The sequence below is a fragment of the Astatotilapia calliptera genome, chromosome 13 (genome assembly GCF_900246225.1).
Source record: "Astatotilapia calliptera chromosome 13, fAstCal1.2, whole genome shotgun sequence".
Taxonomy (NCBI): Eukaryota; Metazoa; Chordata; class Actinopteri; order Cichliformes; family Cichlidae; genus Astatotilapia; species Astatotilapia calliptera.
In genome coordinates, this window is record NC_039314.1 from 12988493 (window position 1) to 13005483 (window position 16991).

General features: G+C 37.8%; 1 protein-coding gene across 2 annotated transcripts in view; it reads right to left on the reverse strand.

Moving 5' to 3' along the window:
- mcph1 (microcephalin 1) overlaps positions 1-14111 on the reverse strand; it is a 36322-nt gene extending 22211 nt beyond the window's left edge. The window contains exons 1-10 of one of the 2 annotated variants that reach the window (XM_026189134.1): positions 13970-14111; positions 12653-12717; positions 9633-9724; positions 8714-8832; positions 8473-8557; positions 7866-7977; positions 7659-7790; positions 7476-7556; positions 5366-6463; positions 3051-3166 (exon numbers count right to left, since the gene is read on the reverse strand). In XM_026189134.1, the coding sequence (XP_026044919.1) occupies positions 3051-3166; positions 5366-6463; positions 7476-7556; positions 7659-7790; positions 7866-7977; positions 8473-8557; positions 8714-8832; positions 9633-9724; positions 12653-12686 (1869 nt within the window). In that variant the 5' untranslated portion in view covers positions 12687-12717; positions 13970-14111. The remainder of the gene's footprint in view (positions 1-3050; positions 3167-5365; positions 6464-7475; positions 7557-7658; positions 7791-7865; positions 7978-8472; positions 8558-8713; positions 8833-9632; positions 9725-12652; positions 12718-13969) is intronic. The other variant, XM_026189135.1, reaches the window with a different exon arrangement.
- Between the last annotated feature and the right edge of the window lie 2880 nt (positions 14112-16991).

Genomic DNA, 16991 nt, shown 5'->3' on the forward strand with positions numbered 1-16991 from the left:
GCAAGAAACATGAACCCACAAAGCTTACAAGAATGAACAAATCTGTGTTCACATAAATGACAACCACACACTGCCAGTAAATGTTTGAAATGTCTGTGTTCATTGGTTTCACACCTCTTGTATTTTTCTTGGCTACTTATAATTCTTAGTGTTACAGGAACAGCCATCACATTTTTGGCAATCAAGCATAAGTGGAGTAGATACAGCGTTTTGATTAAAAATGAATATTTGGATTCATTTGTTTCTTGGCTTGTGTTTAATAGGGACACAAATCAGAGAGGAAGAGAGAAATCTGTGAACAACAATCTTCACTTTAAAGTAGCCAAGCAGCAGCTACACAAAGAGACCAGGAAACTGAAACTGCGCATTATATCTCTTTTGTGTGTAAATATTGTAATTTGATTTTTGTTGAATGATGCAGCACTGAACAAGTAAAAGAGTTTTTCTTTCAGTGGCAATGCACTTTTTTTACAAACCAGCTGAATGTTTTGTAGCATTGATGCAAAAACATCAAGGCCATGGAAAGATGAAAAACACTTTCAGAGACGCTGACTACTGTAACAACAGTAAATGTACAGCCTGGTGGATGTGGTCTATTTAACCACATGCCTGGCACTAATACAGAAAAATATCAGCAGCGCAAACACCTAACCACAAACAGGACCACCAGACCTTTCCTGCCACACACTGATGTCAGCCCCCACCAAGCTGGAAGTCAGGGGTTAAGGTCTGCTGAGAACAGTAGAGCCAAAACCGTCCACGAGCTGACACCATGCTGGTCAAAAAACACATTATCACCAAGAAGGCCCCTTGGGAAGGCAGTCAGTAGTTGTGTCACTATTTTGATATTGCAATTTATTTTATAGACATTAAATGACTGGGGAAAAAAAGTTGATGAAACAAGCTCATTTTAAATTCTTTCAAGCCAAGTCAAACAACTGAAAGTATGTGCAGATACTCTGAAAGTAGCCTTAAAGAAACTCTATCTTATGCAGTGGTCATGTTCTGGCACAAGTAAAGGGCAATGAGAATGAATTAGCCTCTGACAAAGAGCTGGTGTGAACCAGCAAAGCGGCAGAGCACAAACACTTGCAGCACAAATGAAGGAAATTCTTCTCAGTATGACTAGATCTCCTTGATGGCAACTATTCAGCACAAAGTTAAAATGAAGCAGTTCAGACAATCACGGAGAGATCAACTGGATCCACTGAGAGCCAACAACAATAAAACAGCCAGGTTATTACTTGCTGCAACACAGAATAATTTACATGAACATTAGTGAGGTTTACATAATATTTCTTGAGCATGTTAGAGAGTTGTTTAACCTATAATAAACTAGGAAAACGATAGGGATGATATACCAGCAACTTTGATAGGTACATCTGTTTAAACTGAGCAACAGAGTGGGGAAGAAAGATGATGAAGTGGCACTATTGTTGGTGCCAGAAGAGGGTTTACAGAGAAGGGTCGCAGAACGTGGAAATTCTCTGAGTAGGGATGTGAATTGATAAGAAGTCAGTGATTCCGTGTAATGTGCCATGTTACAAAGCTAAAACTGGTTTCCTGAACAAAATGAGTTCACTGTGCTCAAATGGCCAACACTTTCACCTGATCTCAACCCAATAGAGGACCTTTGGGATGTAGCGAAACGCAAGATTCACAACATGAATGTGTAGCTGATAAATGTGGTCAATTATGTGATGCTATCATGTCAACATGGACCAAAATCTCTGAGCAATGTTTCTAGCATCTTGCTGTTTTTCTGTGCAGTGAAGAAATAAAGCAAAAACCAAAAGCAGATCCAACCCAGTATTAGCAAGGTGTACCTAACAAAGAGACCAGTAAGTGTACATCCACAGCTTTAGTGCCTTAGACATAAAATCACAAAGTAAACTGACAATGCCAAAATATGATCTTTTAAAGAACTGCATCTTTGTGAGATATCTGAGAACACGCAAAGGTAGGAAGTGTAAGACAAAAGAAGAGCAAAGGTCCCATTAATATCTGAGTTGTATTTAATAAGTATAAGCTGACGACATGTCCAGAACTTTAAAATTATGTTACAAATTTGCAGTTTTAACCTAAAGCTGTGTAATATGAGTTTTAACTTTTATATAAGCACTTTTAAAGATAAGACAAGAAATTATCTCTGATGACTGTATTTCCCAGGACTATAGGGAGATTAATCCATCATCACAATCTTTACAAAACCAAAACAACAATTACAACCTCTTTGTAATCAAGCTATAATAAAGTTAACTAATAAAAGATCCTCCGGGGATATGACATCATTTTCATCTACAGCTTGTTGAGGTTACGAGTGTAACGAAAACACAACCCAGGTGCATTTCACAAGCAAGGAAGTTGTATGGTACCATCACAGAGGCAAAACACAGGAAACCCTAAGGAGCCGACAGTACCGTCAGTAGCGTCAAACGCCTACAGCCATGGAAGTGTATGACCTTACGGAGGAAATACTTATTAGGAAGTTACACACACAAGCGATGTTTGGTTTACTTCCTAAACTTCCTATATTACAGACAAACATGGGGAAAATAATCTTTTTGTTCTCTTACACCATGTTCCCTTTTATCTATCTATGTGACGAAGGAAGATAAACAATGGGCTGTACAAAGCCCACACTGGCTGTAAGCTGGAAGTAACCATAGCCACTAAACTAAAGAAAGAAAAGTAATATCAATGTGTGTCTGAAAGGGTTAATATAGGCAATTTAGCTGGCAACAAAGCACAACAAAGAAAGCGACTATATAAATAAGAAAATAAGAGATTTATAATTAAAACTGCAAACTCCCATACACGAGCAATATCTTTAATGACTCAGTAAACCTCCCACTGGTGGCATTATACTTGTAACATCCTGTTTTTTGCAATTGCTTTCCAATTTTCCCACAACACAGTAGGAAATGTACCGTAAACACGCATTGTTCAGTGCAAAAATAATGTCTTTCAATTAAGGCATGGAGACTAAACTGTCAAACTGAAGAGTTGAATTCAATTACACATTTAGAACAGATGTGAAGTCTTCTTACCTTTGTTTTGTTAACCATTTTCTGTAGAGTCAAGCTGACTTGCTTATTGTAATTTCCTTCAGCTTCAATTAGGCTCTCTGCAAAACCAGCTGCAACTGTACATTCATTTCCTCTACCTACATTGGAAAACAAGACAATTTAAAACTGTGTGTGTGTGGTGGTGGGGTGGTTTTACACGAGCTATCACACAACAGGTGCTGTTTTGTATGTGTGTGCATTCATGTCTGCGCATTTGTGCACAGAAACATTAAATGAAAGCTGCAACTTTACACTACTTACTACCACATGACACTGTGCATTTTGATTTCTCTATAATTTTAACTGATCAGGCTGCCCAGGATTACAACGTGCTTACTTCATTTAGTTCCTGGACAGTAAATAAAGCACTTAAATTTAAATGATCTGTTGATCCATACTTAGTTTCTCCAGGTTTATACTTATCCTGTTGAGGATCTTAGGAGTCAGACCTCAGCATTCATTGGGAAATATGGAAACGGAGCCAATAATCTAACTTGCAACTCGCAAAATGAAACCAGAGAAAACCCACAGTGACATAGGAAGATCACTTTTATGTGCAACTTAAATCTAATTTAACTATGTGCTATATATAAATAAGATATTAGGCCTTTAAAAGTTAAACACACCTACAGATTATTATGAGAGAGCTTTCATAAAGGCCTCATTTGTTTATTAATGTTATCTTGTAAGAACCATGCATTACAAAAATGTTTAGACTGGCTGAAATAATTATACTGCAAGCCATGTGAAGCCACACACAAACCCAGGGATTACAGACAACAGTATAAACATCTGTGAAGATTCCCGCCATGTTATCAATATGATTTGTTCAGTTCATAATGAAGTGATTAGAGCAGACCAGGCCTTAGTCCTGGGTTCATTTTTAACCCAAACCCCCGAAAAGCTGAGACACTGTAAAATGTAAATAAAAACACAATGTCATGATCTACAAATCTCATAAAGCCACATTTTATTCACAGTAGAACAGAGAAATCATCTCAAATCTTTAAATTGAGAAATTTTACCATTACATTTTTGTTTTTCTTTTAAAGTTCATTTTGAATTGTATACCAGCAACATGTCTCATAAAAGCTAGGTCCATGTATTCCACTGTGTTGCATCCTCTCTTGGTTTAATATGAGTCTATAAACATCTGGGAACTGAGGAGACCAGCTGCTGGACTTTTGAGAGATGAATGTTGTCCCATACTTGTCTGACATAGAATTCTAGCTCCTTAACAGTCCTTGATCTTCTTTCCAGATTTTGTATTTCACAAGTCAGTTCAGCACCCAGACTTTGTAAAGCCACTGTGTTGTAATAGATTGAGTATGCAGTTTGGCATCATCTTGCTGAAATAAAAAAACCTTTCCCTCACAAACATGTTTGTTGTGTGGGAACAGATTTTCCTCTGAAACTTATCTATATCCACACACCTTTCCAGATGTGCAAACTGCCAATTCCATAAGCATTAATGCACCCTTAGACTATCAGAGATGCAGTCTTTTAAAGTGAGTGCTGACAAGCCAGATTGCCCCGTTCCTCTTTAGGCCAGAGGATGTGACATCCATGTTTCCCAAAGAAATTTAAAATGTTTATTCATCAAACCACAGAATAATTTTCCACTTTAAATGAGTCCTGAATCATGTTCAGATAAGACCTTTTTGTAGCACTGAGCTTTAATCTGCATTTGTGGATGGCATGGCAACCTGTGTTCAAAGACAATGATTTCTAGAAGTGTTCCTGAGCCCATGCAGTCATTTCCTTGTTAGAACCATGCCAGTTTTAATGCAGGGCTGCCTGAGGGCCTAAAAATCACAGGCATGCAGTATCGATTTTTAGCCCTAATTTCTCCAGTAACTGGAGAAAAAGATATTCATAGTATAGCATAGTCTCCAAAACTTCAATATTCTGAAATTGGTCCACAAGTTTTAGTTGTTTTTTTTAATGCAGATTGGTGACTCTCTGCCTAAGATGTTTTGTATAAAAGTTACAGACCTGTTGCCAACAAACCTTATCAGTTTAGTAGTATTTCTCTAGCAGTTTCTTTTCAAACCTCTTGTCCATTCGATGCTATTTGAAACGTGTTGCTGCATTCAAAATCCAAATGAGCTCATATCTTTCATGAAATGCAAAATGTCTAAGTTTATGTCTAAGATCATTTTATGAGACTGGCAAATCATTTTTTCGTTTTTATTTAATTCTTACATAGCATCTGAACTTTTTTTTTTTTTTTTTTTTTTAAAAGAACCGGGGTTGTATTATTACACTTTCTAAATTCTGGCAGCCATACTACTCACTTTCCACAATCTGAGAAGGAACATTGAAATCAGAGTTTTTCTGCAGCTCTGGCACAGCTTTAAACTCGGGCAACATCGTTTGTTGGCCTGAAGTTGATGCACTTCTTCTTTCTGTTGTTTCACTTGTAGCTTTATCGATGGTTGTAAATGTTGAGGTACTTTGTCTTCGCTTTTTCCCCGTTGGCTTTTTATTAACGCTTGGACTATCCAACATAGGCAAAGATTCTTCCCCTTGATGAGTTTGGGTCTCAATGCTAGTTTCAGACTGCTGATCAAAATGTTTACCAGTGTCACTTTCTTCCAGTTTCCTCTTTTTTTGACCCTTCGGTCCAAAGATTTCACTTCTTTGTTTTCTATTCGTTGGGAGAGTATCCAAGTTAAAAGGTATTTTAATATCGCTTGCCACCGGTAGATTAAGTGACCGATGTCTTCGTTTTCTCTGGCTATGTTTAGCTGAAGAGAAATAGTCCTCAAACATGTCATCACCTCTGTCAGCCGTACCGGGGGTGCCACATTTGTGTTCACTGGATGAAGTGAAAGATCGTACCAATGCTGAAAATGACTGTTGAGCCCGTTTGGGTTTTTTCTGTCCTGAAGCAGCACCACCTTGTACAGGTGATGAGAGGCAGCTAGAGGATTCCAGAGTGTCAGGAAAAATATGGGATTTGGTCTCTGCTATAACGTTTACTTTTGTGTTTTTTTCTTTTCTTTTCTCAGATTTATTAGGTGTTAATTTAGGTGACTTTATCTGTGATTGGGTTCCTTCTTTCTGATCGTTCTTACTGTTGTCAGACTTCCTGTCCTGACAAGGACTTTGTAAAAAATCTATTGATTTGTCTTTATCCATTTCTTTTTTTCTAACCAAGGTCCTCCGTGACTTTTTTTGTTTATTTCCTTCTTCATGCTCAGGGTCAGGGCAGGCAGGCACACTTATGACCTGTTCAGCCACATGATGGTTGGGTGAGAGGCAGTCTTTCCTGTGGGACAGCTCAAGATGTTCATGGTCTCTGACATCTGTGTGTGTTCTCCCCTCTTCCTTATCAGGTGAGTAACCAAGTTCAGGAACAGAAGCACTGGAATCATCGTCTGACTGGTCATCTATGTAGGAGAAAGAATAACAGTACACTTTACACAGAAACAAAAATGTTAAGGTGTAATAGTAATAGTAATAATAATAATAATAATAATAATAATAATAAATCAATTGTTTCATACTTATTTTAACCACCTTCTGTCCATTGTTTTGCTCTGCAGTGTGGCTGATTACTAATAATTCTCGCCCTTATACAAATACCGGTATGTAAATACAAAATATACGGGCAGCTGTTTGCCTTTCACACATCCAGATTGAACACTACACCCCCACAGTAATTGCCCGGAGTGGTAAAACTAAATAACAGGTGGTGAAGAGAACTGTATATATATATAACAAAATAAAAACACCAGGATATCTTCTTAGGAGAGGACACTACAAAGCAACACTGTACTGCAGTCACCATAAATCTATCCAAAGGCTCTTGATTACCCTCTTGATTACAGTGTCTTTTTCTTTGTGTGTGTTCTGTTCTTGGCAATCCAAGACAGTCAATAAAGATGTCCCTAAGGGAACAGTGAAATTTAATTCTATTCGCTGTACACAGAAACTCAACACTGTATTGGTGAATTTAATGTAAGATGTACCATTTTGTTTGCCAACTGCAGCACTATACAACAGGTTCTCTCTTACAGGTTGTTTCTGAAATCCCTTCAGACATTTCCTGTTTAATTTTAAATGAATACATTTCACTAAAACATGTACTATTGATGTTTCCAATCCTACTGATGCACTAAATGGGCATCTAATGGATACAGTCTGGCATTATAAATAGGAATCTGGCTTGAGAGCTCTTACTGTTACGAGGGAAACAATGCTGGTCTTGTATTTGAGAAAACAAAAAGAAAAACTGGCTGAAAAAGAAAAAAGAAAATAAACCATCCTGTCTAAATTCGATTACAGACCCCTTTCCTTTCTTAGCAATATACAAGCTTACTTTCTGTGTTAGGAAAGATAAATATCACACTACCATTGCCTGTAGATCGATATATCAATAACAGCACCCAGTTTTCTTACATATTAATTTGAGGACACTCGGTGAGCTCCCAAGAGAAGGCTTCAATCTGGTGGGTGAGGGAGATTCAGCCATTTGTGAAGCTGAAAGGCAGTGACATTTTCATGAGTTGGCTTCCTTTCAAAGATCCTGAAGTGTTTTAAGTCTGTCAGTCCATCAGGCTGTTCACCTGCTGCTGCACTTACCTGTGGGCGAAAGGTTTTCTCGTTTATCCTTCATGTCTTTCAAACGCTGAGCCATATATTCTGACCTTTTAAAAGCAGGGCTATAAACTATTCCATTCTCCTCGTCAATAATGATGGGTGACACGTCTGTAACTGTGAAGAAAAGAAAGTATGAAATGGCAGACAAAAAAAAAATAAAAATAATCCACTGCTGTTATAGCCTTTTACCTATTGGTTCTTTTGGAGCAAAGTCTTTCATCATCTTATCTAATTTCTTCCTCATGCGCCTGTCATTTTCAGGTGTCCTCTCTGGAGAATCTTTTGGCTGCATGCAACGATGCTACGTGAAGCAAACACAAACAGAATACATTTTTGAATAGTTTTAGATGAAAATCACTGATTTTAACACACAGATTACAGTAAACACACAGGTGAACGATCAACATAAACAGGACACACAGACAGGTGATAAGAGCAACAATTAATTTATTTTTCATTAATTTTCAGTGACTTCTTGCTCAAAGGGAATCAGCAAAATAGCACAAACAGCATAACCGAACCACTCCACTCCCTGACTGGCAGGTTTTTCTTGGCTCACAATTGTCTTTGGGGATTAAATGCATAATAACAGCTGGTACACATATTTAAAATAAAGAGTGTGTTACCTTGAAACAATCAGACTTAATTTAGTGACTTCTCTGTATTTATACATCAGGATAAATAGAAATGAGAATATTCACACTTATTTATTCACACTAGTGATCCCAAATAAACACACTGCTTATTTACAGCTTACAATAAGATAAACATAATCATCGAGGTGCATCTCACTCACTTTCTTGTTCTTCAGCACAGGATTGCTTTCATCATTTAACGCTGGATATAACTTCTCATCCACACGGACGCCATCATCATAACATCTGAAGATCATTTCACAAAAAATTTGAAAAGGCACACAACACCTTAAAAAGGCTTCATGACAGCACAATAATAACAAAAAAAACAAAAACAAAACAAACAAAAACATGATGGACCCTTAAATTCAAAACTACTAACCTCTTGAGTATAATTCTTACCTTCCTATCCACAGAACAGAGACGAGATGCACATTACTTTTTTTGGCTTTTCTCCACGTTGCTGGATGACCATTTTTGAAGACTACATGTGTAACTTGCTTATTGAAGGTTTTTGATACCTGTAAAACAAGGGTAAAAGACCTGGAGTTGATTCCAACTGTTGAATTAGCTGCTTACAAGAAATCTAAATATGAGCCCCAAACAGATGTTCATGCAAATAATGCAGGCAAAGCAAAACAACAACCCCCCCAAAAAAAATAAAAAAATAAAAAAATAAATGGAAAAATGAATATTCTGGTAAATCCTTAAAGGGAAGGAATGCACTGGCCAGCTCAGGAGCATTGAAAGATCTGACCAGCCACAGAAAACAACTAATGTGGATCATGACAGAATTATTTTCATGGTTAAGAAATACCTTCTTTTTGAGGTCTTGGTGAATGGAAACACTTGAGAACAAGGTCAGCATAAGGCTTTACCCAAAAATATCTAAAAGAGCCGTCACATTTCAGGAAAAATGGAATCATTGGACAAATGAAACCAAAATTAAGGAACGGGTTATGATCCAAAGCACACCAACCCATTTGGAGGCAATGTTACAGCATGGGCGTGTATGGCTGCCAGTGGGTACCAAGTGGCTTACATCATCAGCAACCATTATCAGTGGTTACTGATGGACTGCTGGTAGATGTAGTTGGATGAATTGTGTGTGAAATTAAAAGTGTACTTAGCTACAAACCTCTTGACTGAAAACTGAAAGTCTGCACATAAATCATATCTTGACAGTTTACTTTAAAATTAACTCTGATGGTGTAAAGAGGCAATACTACAAAATTGCCTTGTTGTCTAAAAACGCATGGACCCAACTTTATTTAAACAGTCTGTAAACACAACAAACACTAAAGTGAAAATAATGTCTCACCTGAGCTCCCATTTCCAGGAGCTGCTGAACAAATGGTTTTGAGTAGTTTCCTGTTTTGTCGGCTGACCACACATCAACATAGGCAACAACATCTGCAGATACATTGAACAGAGTTGCACACTTAAACCCAAAGTCATAAACCTCATTTTGGATGTATTGCAATTAGGGCTGGGCCATATTATACTGTCCACGGTAATACCGGTATAATGTTAGGCAACGATAGGAAAATGAAATATCGCGATAGAATATGAGTAAAACGCGCATGCGCAGTGCCTTTGTTTTCATACACACATGGCTGATTGTTGAGTGAAACAGATGAACCAGAATTGGTTTGTACAAATGGTGCAACTTCAGTGATGTGGAACTGGTTTGGTGTTTGTCCGTCAGATACACGACAAAGCACATTTTTTTGTAGAACATGCAAGCGGCCGTTGTTATTGTCGTATTTGTCGAACTAAGATGCTCTTAAATCTGGGAGTAATCTGGGTCCTAAACTCAGTTCAAACGAACACTGCAGCATCACTGAGAGTTAAAAAATAAAAACTGTCTAAATTCTTTCATCTTTAATAAAACGATCTGCATTGCTGCTTTACCAGGTGTAACTATGAAGTTTAACTTCCAGGCTTCCATGAAAACAAAATTTATTACATTTAAGGAGTTAGAAGTTAGCAGGAAGCTAGCGGAAGTTAGCTCGCTAGTTTCGCTAGTTACCTAAACATGATATAGCATGTTCTGACTAGAGCTGGGCGATATGAGATTTTTTCATATCACGATATGTTTTTTTCATTTCAGGCGATAACGATATCTATCACGATATAAGCCAAATAACTATATTTGTAAGATTTAAATGTGCTGTTGCTCACAAGTAAAATGTGAAATAATCAGCAGCTTGTTTTTATTTAAATATTTATTTCCCATAATAAGTTCAACAGGGTAGATGTACTTAAGGAACATGAGACTTTTTCAGATAAATAAAGGCAAATATTGCAAAATACACAAAAGGCAGCCGCTAAAGCGTTTAAGTTTCAAAACAGAACAAACGAAACAGACTAAATTGTCAATTCCACTTAGAAACAAAATATTAATTCTAAAAATAAATCTTAGTTTGTTTTACAGAAGAACAGACAAAACTGACTAACTTTTGTCAATATCAAATAAACTGAGAACTAAAAGGAAATTCTCAATCTCTCCTTGTTGTATAGCTGAGCTTTTCAAACAGTTTTAACAGTTACTTTAGTCTGACAAAAGCCGAATGACGAATTAGCGCTTCCAGTCAGAGACTGAGGCTACGTCCACACGTACACGGGTATTTCTGAAAACTGAAATTTTCCGTTTTCGTTTTAAAAAATAATCCCGTCCACACATAAAGGCAGAAATGAAGGAAAACGCTGCTATGAACATGCCAAAGCAGCAGGTGGCGCTAGATTCCTAACCGTGCAGAAATGTTGGCCAATCAGAAGTCTAGAAGCCTCGGTGGGAAAAAGTAAACAAAGCTGGGGCATAGAAGCAGAACCGAGTCGTATGTGTGGAGGGACAGTAACTGTGTGTATATGTAAGCATTTAAACACTGCAGAGAGTAGAATTAACAGTAACAGTATTGTAGAAATTCATTTCACCGAAACAATAACGTGGCGCAGTGTGACGCATGCACCAGTTTATTGTATTTCCAGACTTGCTTTCGGCACAATTTACAGTGCATGCTACTCTATTTTTTGTCAGACTTGAAATAGCCGAAATACCTTCACACTACGGAACTTCTATGGCTCTTCCGTTCGACAATCTCTCCGGCGTTGGAACCATCATCTGTTTTCTCTTCGGTCACGCTCGGTTGATTTTTCTAGTCGGCACACTCATTTCCTCCATTACGCGCTGGCTCCATTACCCGCTGGCTGCTTCCCAAACAAACACACGTGCGGCTTGGCACTTGTGCTGTATGTAACAAGTCACGCGACGTGACGCTGCGGCTGTGATTGGTTCGGCTCTGCGCTACTTAATTTAGATTGGCTGACCTTTTTTTTTTTTTTTTTTTTTTTTAAAGAGGACAAGAGCAGCGAGGTCTATCGCGATAGCTTAATTTCTCTATCGAGTAAAAGTTATATCGCGATACATATCGTTATCGTTCTATCGTCCAGCTCTAGTTCTGACTGAGAGATTTCTGAAAAAAAATCAAACTTACAGCTCTGCTATCACTTCCAACATAAATGACAGTGACGTTTGTAGGGTTACTGAAGTTGGGCTAGCTGGTATATAATTATGTGCTACGTAATCGCTAGCGACACAGCTATGTTAGCATAACATAAACAGTGCAGCTGGAGGACGAACACTAACACTTTTCCACTTATAAAAGTTAACGTGAAGGTTCCTCATGGTTAGAGACAAATGCAATCGCATGGCAGGATGCTGTAAACGGACCAAACTTCAGTCAGGAGAACAACTGAGATAATCCATCCACAATACGAGGTTAGTCATTAATATACTGCAACAACATGGGAATAGAGCAGCTGCCAGAGAATTCAACATTAATGAATCAATGGTACAGAAGTGGAGGAAGCAAGAAGAATGAGTTTAATAAAGTTTGATTTATCTGACTGCTTTGTTTCGCTTAATGTGCCTTATAATCCTGTGCACCTTATGGTCCGAAAAATACGTACTGCACACTGCAGTTTAATGTTGCAAAGCACCTCTTTAACTTCAGTGGATATTATACATGGTTATGCTCAGGATATGTCAGCCCATTTCCACTGGAAATGCCTTTTGGTTAAACTTTCAGCAAGGAATTTGCATTTGCACTGTTACATTTTTATAAAGCTTTAATGTACATAAAAACCAGCTTCTTGTTTAAGTGAAAATAAATGGAAGGTTGTCTTTTTGCGCTGGTAATGTTGTGGAGTTGTATTTTGTCGCGCATCAATTATATCGTCAGTTATATCGTTATCGCAAATTTTCAAATATATATCGTGATAAATATTTTTGGCCATATCGCCCTGCTCTAATTGCAATAACACCAAGATGTGCAATACCTTTAAGAACTGAAGAGTTGGTCGTTGTGGTCATTACTGGCCTCTTTACCTCCGAAACACAGATACTAGAAAATTAAAAAAAAAAGACATACTGTGAGCTTGTGACCTAGCAGACCGCATGAATTTTACTCTGTCACACTTTTAAGAACAAGAAAACTAGCTGATTTATATTATTTACAATACCGAGTCACTTGACTAACTTATTGGACTCAAAAAAAAAAAACCCCGACATTTTTTGAAATTAAAGTTTAGCTTCATCAGTCCAAAGAAATTCTTACTGTGACACAAGGAAACAAGGAAATTGTCCATCCGGGTCCATACTACATCAGAAATGTATCAATGACAGACATCATTCAAGTGTGTCAAGTGTTGAAATCAAAGCCACAAATCAGGAATACGTTAATGTAACTGATTATTTAACTATATAAATAGCATCAATAGTACTGCGGCAGTCTGGGATGGATGGGGATGGGTTTTTTTAGCCCAACCTTAAAAGTACAATGGTGTACTGCAACAGGAGGTTTCTCATTTTAGAGACACTGCCCAGATAAAAGGAACCCGTCCAACACATTTGTTTTATGAGCACACCAAATCAAAAATGACTCCTAGGTTCCTCACAATGTCTCTGGAGGCCAACATATCTGGTTAGACACCATGTTTATCAGATTTTTACGGTCAAAAATAACAATCTCAGTTTTGTCTGAAGTTGGGGTATCAGATCCTGACAACTTTGTTCTGAACTGAGAATAACAAGCGAGCTGCGTAGTAATGTTGTGTCAAATCAATTATTCAATTACCCCAAGCACTTCTTGATAAATTACTCAAGGCACAGACGCTTGCTGGGGGTACATGCTTAAACTTGTAGCGAATACCACAGCACTGCAAATTATGAATATACTCTCTATGCGAGGTACATACAAAATATATGACGACTTCTAAGCTTTGTACTAACTCGTACTTTAAATCAAATTATTAAAACGCTCAATTTTACTGTTAGCTAACTAAACCACCTATTAGTGAAATTGACTCAAGGCAGGTTATCAAACATATGGATATAACATTAGTTACTGTGTAACGTAAAATATATAGGGCAGAGTCGTTAAATTTAACACTTATCAAAGAGCATGAATGAATGCCAATAATGTTAACAAAACCGTTAGGCTGCATTTTGATGCTAAACTCGCGAAGCTAACCATGGTGGCCGTCTATGGTTCATACTTCCGCTGGCACACGCATTTCACTTATTGTGACATTTAGGAGTCCGAAGACGTGAAAGAAGATATAAACACGCACTTCCAGAGGTTGCCGTTGACTTACTTTGTGTGGCAGTCACTTTTAAATCGCACAGTTTCGACCAACAACTCACTCCTGCTTGTATTGTTCGCGCGTGCAGTTTGTGGAAATGATGTATTCTGGGACAAACAGCTATGATTGGTTAATGTGTGACATACGACACTTCCGGTCTAGAAAGGAATGTGGTAGGGCCCCTACAAAGGGTTTACTAAACCGCGTGTGTCCTTTAATCACAGTTTTTATTTGGTTAAGCTCTGCAAACGCTGAAAATATACAGCTAATCCAAAGAAGACGAGTGTTATGCGGTACCGTTATGATACAAAGTACGAGTTTGTGCCACTTGCTGTTTTGCTCCATGAAGAAAACTCACGATTTAGCCTGCCTAATTAAAAAAATTAATTAATTAATTCAACAATCGGTTAATTTTACTTGATATGCGCAAAGAAAAGGTAGCCATCAGATTTTGTAAGTTACTGCTTTTTTGTTTATTGTGTTGGTTGTTTATGTACACTCGTAAGTATAATGCAAAAATAAATAAGTTTGATGAAATAAAAGAAACAAAAAAAATCTTTTTAACAATTAATATATTTAATCACAAAATTGAAAACTAACAAGGAAGATAAATAAAGACAATAAATAATAGAAAGATTGTTTTAAAAAGCAGCTTGCAGGTGAATTACATATAAATTCATGACACATGATCTACACTATGTTGGCTTATCTGCATTGACATGCTTATTAATTTTAGTGACATCCTCCTCTTAATCCATAGGGTTTAATATGATTGCAGCTATAATACCGTCAACTCTTCTGGGAAGGCTTTCCCTAAGGTTTAGGAGTGTATTTATTGGGATTTCTGAACATTCAGAAATCTGCAGACTCCAGAAGTGCATCTGTGAGGTCAGACAATGATGTTGGACAAGAAGTGCTGGTTTGCAGCCTCTGCACTAATTCATCTCAAATGTGCTTTGCTGGGTTGTGGTCAGGACAGGCCAGTCAAGTTCTTCCACACCAAACTCGCTAATCCTTCGCTTTGTGCACTGGTGTGCAGCCAGGTTGAACCAGTTTGTTCCCACAAAGGTATGAGAATGAAATTGTCCAAAAAGTCTTGGTATGCTGAACCGTTTAGAGTTCCTTTAACTAAGGGGCCGATCCCAACTCCCAAAAAACAACTTTACACCATACACCCCCCCTCAACCAGATTTTACACTTGACACAATGCAAACAAGTACTGTTCTCATGGCAACTGCCAAACCTAGACTCCACCATCCGATTGGCAGATGGAGAAGCGTGATTTGTCACTCCAGAAAACACATCTCCACTGCTCTAGAGTCCAGTGGCATGTTTTACACTGACACTTTGCATTGCACTTGGTTATGTAAGGCTTGGATGCAGCTGCTCAGCTATGAAAACCCATTCCATGAAGCCCTCTACACAATGTTTTTGAGCTAATCGTAAGGCCACATGAAGTTTAGAGGCCTGTAGGGACTGACTCTGCAGAAAGTTGGCGACGTTTGTGCACTATGTGCCTTAGTGTCCGTTGACTCAGCTCTGTGGCCTACCATTTTGAGTTGCTGTCATTCCCAATCCCTTACACTTTGTTATAATACCACTAACAGCTGACTGTGGAATATTTAGTAGCTGGACTTGCTGCACTGGTGGGATCCTATCACAGTACCATGCTGAGTTTCAGTGAGCTCTTGAGAGTGACCCATTCTTTCACAAATGTTTGTAGAAGCAGTCTGCATACCAAGGTGCTTGAATTTATACACCTGTGGCCACGGAAGTGTTTGGATCACCTGAAATCAATCATCACAAGGGGCGAGTTAATACTTTTGGCAATGTAGTCGAAGTTAAAACAGACATTTATTTGAGATATTAGTTGTGACGCTTTCAAGGAATATAAATTTATTAAATTCACACATAAGTAAGTCTCTAGATAAGACACGTTTAAGTAATCCACATGCAGGCAAAACTTAGCACTTACTGCAACAACATAAACATACTGCCTCAACGAAACAAGTTATTTAACACATTTTGATGTAGTTTAAATCATGCCCATGCACATTTGATGTCCAAGCATTTCAATATTTACTGAACCCATCAAAAATAAATTAAGGCCTGCAATTTAACAATGTATATAAGTTAGTAAGTTTCAGTTTTATTTGTCACTTCAATCACAGAACAAAACCCTCCTTGTGTTTTATTCACCATGAAAGCTAAGACAGAAATTTCACAGGGTTGATACTATGAATATAAAAGACTGAATTGTACTGAAATACGTGAAATACAACGGCAGGGGGTCTCTCATAAAACAGTTTGTTACATAAGCGTCTAATATGTCTCAAAATGGCACACCGTGCAGTTCCACGATAAATGAAATGAACATTTATATTTAGGGCCTGTGCTACCACCACAACTGGTAGCACAGTCTCTGAAACAATCTCTGTCACAAACAGTCTCTGAACAGTTCACAGTCTCTGAAAGTGTATGGAAGGATGAGTAGAATCCTTATGAGAGGCATTCCGTCCCACCGTGTAACACATCACTTCAAAGTTTACTTTAGGCATTTTGTTGGTTTGAGGTCCGGTGAGTCTGAAGGCCACAGTATGGTCACACATGTTTTATACTTAATAAACAACTAATATGATTCAGCAAAGGTTTTGACATGTCACAGAAAACAGGTGCAAAAAATAAAACGAATAATGACTATTCTTGGTGTCTGATGGCTCATTGAGACACCTGAACTGAACAACCCCAACCACACTGGTCCTTTTAAAACATTGCAATACCTGTCAAATGACCACTCATGCCTTATAAATATATCGGCATTTACTATGGTCCTCCACTCTTTCATTCTGTTTTCCCTTTATCTCTGGTCACCACTGTAGGTGTTGATAATACTGTAATATGGATTTGTTCTATGATTCCAGCATAAATTTAAAGTGTTAAAATGTTTAACTGGCAGTAATTCTATAAGTCACAGTTAAGCTAACACCCGCTGGATTTATGTCATAATAACAGGATACAGTAAGATAGTATATGG